Below are 12235 nucleotides of genomic sequence, written 5' to 3' on the forward strand. Positions count from 1 at the left end.
TATATAATTAGCAAAATGTGTTATCTGATAATTTACCACAGTTGTGTTTGTCTTGAATATTTTGGCAGAATTTTGGCTTTAGTTAGTGGTCACACAACATGGCAGGGTCCAGTGTGATACTTTTCACGGAAGCCCAAATCCATGGTGGTGCTGCCAAGTGCAATTACCCCCAAACTGAGAGTCTTTCTTTAGTTTACTTAATAATGAAGTATTGTAGTGTCCTCCACAGATGGTGTGTGGTTTTGTTGTAATGTGTAGTTGTTTTTATTGAATTGTGTGTGTGTGTGTGTGTGTGTGTGTGTGTGTTTTCTACCCTCAAAATAAAAGAGCATTTGTCTGAACATGCACTGTTTTCTTGATTTCTTCTTCTCTAATTCTCAAATTCCCTAATGACAGGGTGAATTTTATTTGTGTTTCATTTGAAGGACCACCACTTACATTTCTATTCTAAATAAATAAACAAATAAAGCGCTGTCCGAAACATAACATTGTTCTTGTCTACTAACTTTTCACGATTACATATGAGTTTTTTGGGTTTTTTTTTTTTACAACTGATTTAACATTTGTTTTTTTGGGTTGTTGCTTTTTCACTCAACTTTTATTTTGAAATGACGTGAACGGAGGTCGATCCCACTGTTGCGCATACCCGCGATGTAACCAGTGTGGGTGTGTATAAACAAACCGATTGAAATAAGAAGAGTGGCTCCATCGTTTAAACTATTTAAACGGTTTAGGAATGTAGAAAAGGAAAATGCTTTCGCGCCAAAGACTTTGCGTGTCCGCTGTCTGACTTTAACATTACACCGTTCGTAGGGCTGTGAAACCGACAGGTTGGCGTGTAGAGTCAAGTTGACGTTAAATTCTCACTCTGATCTACATCAACACAACCTGGGTGGGACGTGATGGCAGCAACCGTGGATTCTCTTTTAAACCTGTGAGTTACTCTGCTCAGCTGATTTAAACGGACATCATTAGGCTTTGTAATGTTGGATAACGGAACTGCACAGATATGAGTTTCCTTGCCGAATCAAAACACATCTCTCCCCAGGAGCGCTGTGAGTGTGGCTCGGTATGCGGAGCAGTACAGCGACTGTATTAAAACGTTGCCTTGTAGCGCCAAAGACACGCTGGTTCGAATAATGACGGCTCAGGGCTCCGTCACTGACGCCAACATCAGCCAGGTAACCTCGCCGCTCCCTGCCGCAGTGAAGCTGGCCTGTAGTTAGCGATTCGGTTTTCTGTCAGCTGTAACTCCGGAATGAGTTTAATTAAGCAAAACTCGATTTGTGAGAACATTCACACATGAAGCTCAGTGTGTTTGATCGGAATAAACTCTCTGCCGTTGCAGTTGAATTCCACATACAAACATTATCAGTAACCTTGCAAATTCCCTTGTACATTTTACTTGATTTGGAAAAATATTCACAAACGAATTTTGTGATATTTTCTTGTTTTATACGGGTCTGTTTCCATTACCATGCAGACAAAATTGGATTTCTATCATTTACCCAAAAAGTGACACAGTAATATACATGTGAGGAAATGAAAACAGGCTAGAATTATTTGTCAGTCATTGAGTAAAAAGCTGTTGCTCAAAAAAAGCAGAAAAATGTGGCTTTAACTTTGGAACACAATTTTAAAAATATACACAATAATAATCCCACAGTTAAAGTCATGCAGTGTTGGTTATCATTTGATTTGTGAAAACTTTCACAAACATGGTTTTGGTATATTTTATTGATATATGCAGATCTACCCCCATTTTCACATGTAATAGTAGTAGTACACAAATACACCACCACCACGTCAGTGTTACTGCAGTGCTGAGAATGATCCCCCACTCAAAATATACCTGATCTCTGGTGGTCCTTTAGAGGGTCCTGACTATTGAAGAACAGGGTGAAAAAGGATAACAAAGTATGCAGAGAAACAGATGGACTACAGTCTGAAACTGTAGAACTACAACATTCTCCAACAAGGTAAGTGGGGCTGTTAAAATGGACAGTGACTGTAGATGTATGGAGGGGTATGGAGATGAATGTAGATGATCAGTTATTAAAAATATATGCACTAACATTTAATATTTGTTCCCAAAAGCTAAATTACTGTATTACTAAACTTGAAAATGGGAGTAGAGCTGCATAAATTACTCAAAGATACCAAACTGTGTTTGTGAAAGTTTTCACAAATCAGGTAACGGCTAAAACAAGTGAAATATCATTGCTGCTGTAAGAGTACATGGCATTTCAGAGTCAAGCCCTCCAAATATTCATTTTTGTTGTAAAAAACTGATAAAAGAATTACAGACATTCATGTATTTGTGAAATATTTCACAAATCAGAGAAATCAATATTAGTGTACTGTTTATATTTATACTTTTTCATTTATTAAAGTTATTTGCATTATTGCTCTATATTTGGCCCCAAAAGCTGAACTACTGTTATTACACATGAAAATGAGAGTAGAACTGCATAAATCATTCATATATATACCAAACCATGTTCGTGAAAGTTTTCACAAATCACATGATAACCAACACTGCATGACTTTAATAGTGCATGCATGCACAGCGGGATTATTATTGTGTATATATTTTAAATTGTGTTCCAAAGTTAAAATCTAATTTATCTGCTTTTTTCAGCTTTTTAATCAATGACTGACAAATAATTCTAGCCTGTTTTCATCTCCTCACATGTATATTACTGTGTCACTTTTTAGGTAAATGATAGAAATTTCCAATTTTGTCTGCATGGTAATGGAAACAGACCTGTATAACTGTACAAGGGAATTTGCAAGATTACTGATCATGTTTGTATGTGGAATTCAACTGCAACGTCAGATAGTTTATTCCGATCAAACACACTGAGCTCCATGTGTGAATTTTTTCACGAATCGAGTTTTGCTTAATTAAATATATTTGCATAGATTTTGACATCATTTGTGTTGAAAATCACCCGCCGAGGTCAAAAACTGCTTGTATTTCACTTACTTTCTCTTTCCGGGCTCCCGGTCTGCAAAGGCCATGGACAGGCAAAATAAGCGCTGTGAAATTGTTCACAAAGTGGCCTGGTCAGTCTGAGTCTGGTTTCATTCATCTGTGCGCTCGACTTCTGAAGTTATACACTTTAGAAAAATAAAACTCTGATGTGTAATATTGGCAGATTTTGGCAAGGAACATGACGCCACCTGAATTCACTAATCAGGTCTAACAAAGCCACCAGAGTTTGTGTAATGTACGTTCCTGCATTCCGGAGTTACAGCCAGTTGAAATCCGAATTGCTAACAACGCAACACAATTTTACTGCGGGCCGCTCCCTTACTGTGACTGCGCTGTGCTGCAGGAGGCATTCTGCTGATGACTAAGGCCCAATCCCATTTCACCCCTTGCCCCTAACACTTAGCCCTACCCCTCCGTTTTGCGCGTTCACGTCTAGGGGTCGGGTTGTCCCGATTGTTGTTGAGATGGAGGGGTAGGGTGAAGGGTTAGGGCTACATTTTTTTTAAAAACCAAGATTTTTCAGAGGCGCACTACAAACAGTGTTATGAGAAAATTCCCAGAATGCTCTGCGAATCATTGGCAAAATGGCTGCACAAGCGGCCAGAGAGACACATAAATGTAAGTATTTTCTTTGTTAAAAAGCCGTTGTAAAAACCATTGTAATAGTGTTCTATGGTCATATCCTTCATAACACGCATAAAAATCGGCAGTAAAATGCTGGTGTCTCGGTTGCTACCAGGCGAAATTTCCCGTTCTACCTTAAATAGTGCAGCAGTTACGTTCTGGTACGTGAGGTTGACTCACCATTTATGGTGGAACGGGAAATTGATCATGAAGCTGGTGATTAGAAAGCTAAGTTCAGCTTCATATCACCGAAGAAGTCTTGGTGGTGATAATAATTAATTGTCCCCCTCTTTGAAGGCAATCAAGGCTCTTTGCTGGAGCCTATCCCAGCGGTCATCGGGCGGAAGACAGGATACACCCTGGACAGGTCACCAGTCCATCGCAGGGCAGACAGACAGACACATTCACTCACACCTAGGGGCAATTTAGCAAGTCCAGTTGGCCTGACTGCATGTCTTTGGACTGTGAGAGGAAACCAGGGACCCAGAGGAAACCCACGCAGACACGGGGAGAACATGAGAGGACTCCACACAGAGAGGACCCCAATCGCCCGGCTGGGGAATTGAACCCAGGCCTTCCTCGCTGTGAGGAGACAGCGCTACCCACAGCAGGAAAACACGTCCTGGTTATTTTTACCAGGCTATTTTAAACATGATTCACCTGTCCTGTCATGTGACACACAAGTGAGATCACCACAGGTGGAGGCGGCACATTGGAAATGGCCAGAAAACCTTGTCTCATCTGTTTATGTAAAAGATGCTGACGACAATTGATGACTATTCCAGTTCTTGAAGGGTTGTCTCATTTCATAGGGGGAAGATTTCAACCACTACCCCTTGTAACTCAGTTTCAAGGGGGAGGGGTAAAAAATAAGAAATGGGATTGGGCCTAAGTCACCACTGTCACTTAACGATGAAATCAGATGATGCTGTTATCGCTGGTATCAGCAAATAATTGCTTAGTAAAATGTTCAGATTTGTCTGATATTTCTGATATTTTTGATTTCTTATGCTCTGGATGAGCAGAACATTGGAGCAAGGCTGGGCTACTGTGCTAAAATATCAGCATTTTTTACATTTTACTGCAATTGTAACCCTCTAGAAAAAATAATTTTGTATTTCGTCGTAATTCCAGGTAGATCCGTTTCTACATTTCATTAAAAAAATGATTTGCCTTTATTTATTATTCTTTATTATTTAGATTTTACTATTGACATTTTATTTATTATTTATTTTAATTCATTAATAGTTATATTTATTTATTATTGTCACTTTTCTTGTCTACTTATAGTCTTGTTAGTCTTAATTTGTTTTAACAAATTGATTAAATTTCATTTGAACTTTTTCAATACCTGTTTAAATTTGCTTGGCTACATTGTAAATGTGGGTCACCCACATTGTGGTTGGTTGATTAATCCATCGATTGATTGATTGAATTAATGTGTGTATTGTATGTGTATCAGAATCAGCCCACATTTCCCAAATTGATACAACCAGATTCATTTTCCATATGTGTATTTATTATTCATCTGTACTGCTCTGAAGCATCTTATCCTGTGTTTTCAGGTCCTGCATGCAGGAATCCGCACACTGGACTTGCAGAACTGCAAGATTTCAGACTCTGCACTCAAACAAATTTACTGTCCGCAACTAAGGACTATAATACTCAGAAGATGTGTTCACATCACTTCAGAGGGTACATAAAATTAATGACTGTAGGTTAATGAAGTGCAGAATTATGTTGATTCTTCAGTTCTAGGCACAAATTGGTGATGTTATATTTGCTCTAGGTCTGGAGGCCTTGGCATCCCACTGCCCCTGTCTTCAAGTTGTTGATCTTACTGGATGTTCAGCTGTGACTGACTCAGGAGTTCAGGCTCTGGCCCGAAGCTGCAAATGGCTTGAGGTCATTTCCCTCATGGAATGCTCTGCAGTCAGTGATGTAGCTTTGATTGAAATAGGGGCCAAGTGTAGGTTTCTGTACAGCATCTATTTTGGTGGGACGGAGGTAAGTTTGAGTTAAGATGTTTTGAATGGACTGGAATAAGACAGAGTTCTAATGATAGATTACCAAAATTCTATGCATTTATTTTCATGAATGTTTTACTGGGTACAAAATGACCTAAAGGTCACTTTGTATCTTCTGATGTAGAGGTGTTGAGCATCTGTGATTTGACACAATTGGACTTTCAGCGGTCTTTCAAATTAAGATGTATTCTGTCAGAGTTTGTCCAGTTTTGCTAGAATGACATTTTGTTAGAAACAGAATTGGCTTGACTTACTTTGACTGCGCTTTGGTATTGTAACCCTTGCTTGACTCAAAATGCTCCTAACAGGTCACTGATGCAGGTGTCATGGGTCTTTCAACTGGAGTATGCTGCCAAAGTTTAAAGGTAATGTATGTATTCATACAGTGTGTGTTTATTTAATGCATTTTAGCATTCTTGGCCACAGGCCCTTTAATCACTGAACAGCAAAAACTTTGAAAGTGGCTGATATTGTCCTTTAGTGTATTTCTGTCATTGCCAAATGAGAACATGTACTGGTCTTAGTAAGAAATGGGTGGAGGACATTATTGGCTGATTCCAGTATGTTAGTAGTATGATATAAATCCTGCTCTGAGAAATACCTTCTGAAGATAATGTTAGACTACACTCTCCACACAGGAGTTACAGATGGTACGATGTCGTAACTTGACAGACAATGCTGTGGCTGCTGTTCTGTCTAACTGTGCCAACATCAGAATATTCAATTTTCATGGATGTCCACGTATTACAGGTATGTTGTAGAATTTCTTAACATTTAACACTATCAGGAATGTATCTTCTTTAAAATTGAATCACCTGCAGTATGTTTTTGAATACAGGTCACTATAACATACTTATTTGAATTCTCATTTAGATAAATCTAGGGAGGCGCTTCATAATCTTATTGGGCCAAATAAGATCCAGCACGTCTCCTGGACTGTGTACTGAGTGAGCATCATCATTAGAATGCTGATGAAGTCAGATCTTTGTTGACATATGAACATTCATAGAGTCTGTTATGAGAAACAAATGATGTGTAAACTCTGCTTATCTTTCTAACAAGTCCGGATGAAGTCCGTGTAGATCTGATGTCATTTCCATGATGTGAATATACTTAATCTTTGTGACTTGGTAAAGCACTACATTTTTGTATATTTATTTACTTCACAATTCAGGTTGCTTAAAGCATATATTATTGTATGAATTTAATTATTATATATATATATATATATATATATATATATATATATATCTCTATCTTACTGGAATATCTGCATATATTATCCAAGAAAGGCCAGTAAAAATGTTGGACTATGGATTTTGTCTTGGATCTTACTTGGTGTATTATAAGGGCATGTGAGAGTTGAACTGTTCTGAACTGAGGTGGAAAGACAGCTGACCATATTTAGTTGCTCACTACTACACAAGCTGTAACTAAAAGAAGGCAAATGAAGCCACTTAATTTTAGCTGTCCTTTTATCTTGCATGTATTTTACTGGAAGATTTCTTTCCTTCCTTTGTTATGCTTTATATCCCCTCCTCAAAAGTAACAGAGAGATCCTGTTACTTTCAGAACCTTTTTTCAGAAAATTAAAAATGTTCTGCAGTTTTGTTCAAATTAAACAAATGTCAATAATTTCAGAAGCAGTGCACTTTATTCAATTTGGTTTGTTGTTTTATTCTTTAAAGTCAGCATGAATCAGAAATTATAATGCATCCTACTGGAAAAGATTGAATACAACACTGGCTGACTAGAGAGCTTGGAGCCCTCTTAAGAAGGTGATATAGGTAAGCAGACTGTATGCATTTCATTCTAATGTGGGTGAACGTCTGAGCTCACAGAAGGGAGCTGTACGAGATGACGCTTCAATTTATAGTTGAGGTAAACTCTTGTACGTATATGGAGAGTTACGCAAGATGACCCAGTAAGGAGGAAACAGTCTGATAAGAGTTAAACCAGAGTGGGTTTTTTAAAAAAAGAGACATCATATTTGTTTGGTTTTAAAGGTTTCCAAAAATGTGTAAGGTTAGGATATGATGGGGACTAAAATGTTATGGAATGGTGTGAAAGGGGTGGGGAGATTACCTCATCACCCCTGAGGGGAACAAAAAGGGATGTTTGGAGATGATATTGGCATTGTGGTCGACCAGGAACCACCTTGCCATTTGATGCTCAATAAAGCGAAATCCTTTTCCTTCCTTCTACAAGAACTCAGCAGCTGAAGCCATTTTCATTCCCTTTTATCCTTTTTTATTTTTGCTGATATTCTTTGATTCTTTTCATTCTTTTTGAAGAAGTGACATTACAGACAGTGATTAGGGCAATAGTATAGACAATATTAGAGTTACTTATAAATGTCCAGACCCTGGGCAAAAAGAGAGCTCTTGGCTGCGACCCTGCTGTAATGTGACATATTTCTGAGGGAAACACAATATTGGGTGTCTGAACTCTTGAGGTGGTGGTGGGGGTGGCATGCAAAACATGTTATTATTGGTTAATATTTTTTGTCTTGCCCCTGCTGCACGATGACAACTGTTCAAGTTGTTTCCATAAAAATGCATCCCTAAAGCTTCTCTCAAATTCCCACAAACTTACCAGTCTTTCATACTTTACATTACTGTTACCTATAAAAAATGAACAAAACCTCACTGCTAACGGTGGCTATTTCAGACACCACTAGGGCTGCTGTAGGACTTATCTTGAATAAGATTCCTGTGTATTTATGATGGCTATTATCACAAATATTCTTCTTATCAATACAATTATCGATCAGCAATTCTACATTTGAGGTGATTTAAATAGTATTTAGGAAACTTGTGTAAATTAGACTCAAAGGTTGTCTAAAGGTGGTGCCTGCAGTTTTGTCCATTGTTGTAGTTTATAGTAAGTCATACTGTATCCCAAACCACATGGGCAAATCTGTGCATCTTTAATGGAGATTTTGATGCGGTTTGAACGGGTTGAAAGAAGTTTGGTGACGGTGATGGTATTTTGGTCATTATTGAGTTGCAGCAATTTTAGCCTTACTGCATCAGCTCTAAACTGAAAAAAAGGAAAATTGTGTAAACTAGATTTTTTGATGAATCATTCCTGTCAGGTATTGTACAAAGTGTAAAATGGCAGAGAGATGAATGTATTCAGAAATACAGTGTTTCTGTGACCATTAACATCTCAGGCAGGCCTGTAACACCACACTGTGCTACTAGTCAGTCCATAATTCTCTTCTTTAACTGAGTCGGGTAATTCAAACTGAGCCTGTTCATGCAACAGTTTTTTGATGCTGTGGCTCTCAAACTGAGCTCGTCCTGGATCTCCAATAAGGATCTGCGTTCTATGAATCTTAATGCATGTGTGCAGCCAATTATGTAAGCAGTCTGCAAGAGTCTCATCATAGAACATGTCTCCCAACAAGATGAGGTCCCAGTTCTCTGGTTTAGAACCAATCATGTTCTCAGTCACACTTGGCAGCGGCTCCAGACCATTCAGTTCACAGTTCATTTGAGTGGCAATCGCAGCAACTACAACAAAGATTAGTGGTCATTAATGGTCATTTGGAAATTGAATGAACTTTTTTTTTTTTTTTAAGCTGTGCAAAATGTTTATGTCCAACATCCTAAAACTTACACAACATTATACACATAAAGAGTTCTTTATTATTGGTTGAGGAAATTTCCAGCATACCTCACCTGGATCAATGTCATTGGCCAACACATGAGTTGCACCGCTGAGTTTGGCAGCAATAGCTGAAGCTCCACAGCCACATCCAAGATCCAGCACTCTTTTACCTGCTGACACTTCTGGTTTGTTTAGAAGATACCTGAAAAACACAGTGAGATGCAGAGGTGGGTGATGAATAGTTACATGTGCACTTAAGTAAAATATTGATAGATTTGTACTTTCCTGATTATTTTCAGATGATACTTCTACTGAGGTTTTTCACTTAGTTACATTTCAGTCATTAACATTTACTTACAAATTCAGTATATGCAACATTTTTGTGTTTAATGTTATTATATTATGTTGGAGACGTGTCTCTTCTGCTTTGTGACTGGTCACAACTGTTTTAGAGGTTTTACTATTTCATTTTGACCAAGGGGATGTAACAGAGGATAACTGAACAAACTTTAGTTCCTGCGCTGGCACATGCTGGATGTACACTCTACGGCAAAATAAACAGTCCATGTAAATCAGAGCATGAAATTTAGTATGGTTAATTTAATAATATGAATAAAATGTTAAACAAGAGAAGACTGAAGTAAACTGCAACAAAGTCTTATGGCACACATTTCAATTTAGATGAAAACCATAGTTGTCTTTTGGCTAAACTTGCACACAGTATTTTACATACAGAAGCAACAGTGATGTATCATTCATTTTTACTGGCCTCCCACATTTGGTCAGCAGTGGAAAAACTTTAGTCCAGTTAATTAGTTTGTTAATGTAAGACCAGATGTTCTCAATGTAGTTGAAATCTGGACTTTGGAACAATTGTCATCTCTTGTGTGCAGGATCATTATCTTGATTAAAATATCTTCTAAATGGCCATCTTCTGGACATATTTTCCTTTCTGGAAAGTTGTTGATGCTCTGAGGTGGTGACACAGTACTGCCAAGAGAAACTGATCCATAAGGCCCAGGGCTACCTCCTTATTTCACTGAAGTAACAATAGTTTATCTTGTGTTAGCCAACTCTACCCACCTCTGGAAAGAACTGGGTGAATTTGCAAGCTTTTGGGTTGAGGTCCTGAAAAGTTTTTCTCTGTATTATAAAACTTAAACCGTTCAAAAAGCCCTGCAACACATTAGGGGCATAGAAATGTCTTAAATGTGCAGTAAGTAGACATGTGCGAAGCTGGCCGTATTACCTGGCGAGTGCTTGTCCCCCAGGCCAATATATAGCCCAAAAGGGCTCAGGAAACGGCCACAGTTCTGGTCTTTCAGTCCAAAAACGGCACTTTGGTGTAAAGAGTCTCAAGGAGATTTCTGGTGTTAAACTTTGACCTCTGACTATCTCAGTGTTTTCTGAGATAAAATGCATTATGTCCTGTCCTGATTTACAGTACTGTACATACTGCCGGACACAAAACCTCTTTCTGAGATGCGCGTCACTGAGGCGTAAAGACATAAACAGAGCTCGCTTCATGTCAGTAAACTCACAGATACTGCTGAGCGTGTTTAAGTAGCGAACTAGTAACACGAGCTAACACAATAACTCAGATACCAGAGCGGTTGTACATTTTTAGCTAAAGCTGTATGAAATACAACACACACTCATCTTATCTTTTGTCATGAGGGGACAGACGCAAGTCCGGGCTAAGTAAGCATGCGCAAAACCCACTGTCGCTACAGCCGAGCCAGGCGCGTTCACCTACAACGCTTCCTGCGCAGATTGGTCGAGCACTGACTGCGCCGCCTGCTGTAGCTGCTGCTAACTTTCTCAGTGCATACATAAGGTAGCATCCCAGCTGCATTGGATAAAAAAGGGGCCATTCAATTCCTATTTTTCCATTTTCTAATTTTATGTCTGGAAATATTATTCTTGTTAAAAGAATGTCTTCATTTAGCAGTGCCAGTAATTACAAAGCACACACTTTGGCTTTACCATACACTTTATTACATTTTCTTTTCAGTTCATTGTTTTCATCCCTCAAGTAGCTGACTTCAGCCTGCTATGTCTCTCATATCATATTGTAGCTACTGTTATCTTTCTCAGTGAATTCACAAAGTAGCTCATGAGCTAAATGGAATGAAAAAGGAGTCATTAAAAAATACTAACATGTATACACGCCAGACTCCATTTATTCACTGCAGACAATGTGAATAAATAAAACAGCGCACGCAACTTTTAACACAGTGAACGTGCAGTCGCTTCTGGATCTGCCAGTTCATTGTTAAAGCCTGTCCTGTCCACTATTACCCTGCATTTTTAGGGCAATGTGTTCTATATGGCACAAAAAATGGTTCTTTTACAACAGTGTGACCTTTTTGGTGCTAGACAGAACCTTTTTTAATTTTTTTTTTAAAGAACCATATGCAGCAGGTTTTTTCACCATGGAGAAGAACCATTTAACAATGCAAAGAACCATTTAGAGCATTCAGATGGTTCTTTGAGTTGTGCTGGTTGTATGTATAACCAACCCTCATTAAATAATAATAATAATAATAATAATAATCATCATCATCAGTTCAATTTATATAGCACCTTTCACAAACCCAAGGACGATTTACATCATTAAAAAAATGCTGAAAGAACCTTCTTTTTGAAGGGCATGTCATAAGTGACTTTAAGAAACAGCAGAAATCACTTCTTATTCTGGCTCTCAATTTCCTACATTCACATTTTAAAATCATGTCCGATTCATGGAATCTGTCATGGAGCTCCAGCCTATATCTAGTCTGTGACTAAATGTAAAAGCCTTGTGAGGGTTGTGAAGTGAACTGGTGAGACAGTCCTGGCAGTTATGTGTGGAACCCTGCCCTCTTACACCGTCAGTGTGCTGAGCTCACAAGCTTATTATTCACAAGGAAGGCTGGACACTCACTCTGTGTTCTGTATATGACCATCACCATGGATACCTGCCGCCTAG

General features: G+C 38.4%; 2 protein-coding genes across 2 annotated transcripts; one reads left to right on the forward strand and one right to left on the reverse strand.

Moving 5' to 3' along the window:
• The first annotated feature begins 628 nt into the window (after positions 1-628).
• On the forward strand, positions 629-7289 carry amn1 (antagonist of mitotic exit network 1 homolog (S. cerevisiae)). Its single transcript, XM_017713690.2, has 7 exons — positions 629-934; positions 1049-1181; positions 5188-5317; positions 5412-5629; positions 5958-6014; positions 6288-6399; positions 6523-7289. The coding sequence occupies exons 1-7, from the start codon at positions 903-905 to the stop codon at positions 6594-6596; spliced, it is 756 nt and encodes a 251-aa protein (XP_017569179.1). The 5' UTR covers positions 629-902; the 3' UTR covers positions 6597-7289.
• Positions 7290-7876: 587 nt separating this feature from the next.
• On the reverse strand, positions 7877-10942 carry etfbkmt (electron transfer flavoprotein subunit beta lysine methyltransferase). The gene is made up of 3 exons (XM_017713691.2): positions 10514-10942; positions 9336-9466; positions 7877-9167 (listed from the first exon to the last, which is right to left on the reverse strand). Exons 1-3 carry the CDS (start codon positions 10789-10791, stop codon positions 8821-8823), a joined length of 756 nt encoding a protein of 251 aa, XP_017569180.1. The 5' UTR covers positions 10792-10942; the 3' UTR covers positions 7877-8820.
• Positions 10943-12235: the final 1293 nt, after the last annotated feature.

The sequence above is a fragment of the Pygocentrus nattereri genome, chromosome 11 (genome assembly GCF_015220715.1).
Source record: "Pygocentrus nattereri isolate fPygNat1 chromosome 11, fPygNat1.pri, whole genome shotgun sequence".
In the NCBI taxonomy this organism is placed as follows: domain Eukaryota; kingdom Metazoa; phylum Chordata; class Actinopteri; order Characiformes; family Serrasalmidae; genus Pygocentrus; species Pygocentrus nattereri.

Bases quoted from the DNA above. Each gene is read 5' to 3' on its own strand.
- amn1 (XM_017713690.2), top strand. From the start codon at position 903: ATGGCAGCAACCGTGGATTCTCTTTTAAACCT. The intron at 1,182-5,187 runs GTAACCTCGCCG...CTGTGTTTTCAG, and splicing joins CTGACGCCAACATCAGCCAG to GTCCTGCATGCAGGAATCCG. The intron at 6,015-6,287 runs GTAATGTATGTA...CTCTCCACACAG, and splicing joins TATGCTGCCAAAGTTTAAAG to GAGTTACAGATGGTACGATG.
- etfbkmt (XM_017713691.2), bottom strand. From the start codon at position 10,791: ATGAAGCGAGCTCTGTTTATGTCTTTACGCCTCAGTGACGCGCATCTC. The intron at 9,467-10,513 runs GTAATACGGCCA...TGTGTTTTTCAG, and splicing joins GGGGGACAAGCACTCGCCAG to GTATCTTCTAAACAAACCAG. The intron at 9,168-9,335 runs GTGAGGTATGCT...TCTTTGTTGTAG, and splicing joins GGCCAATGACATTGATCCAG to TTGCTGCGATTGCCACTCAA.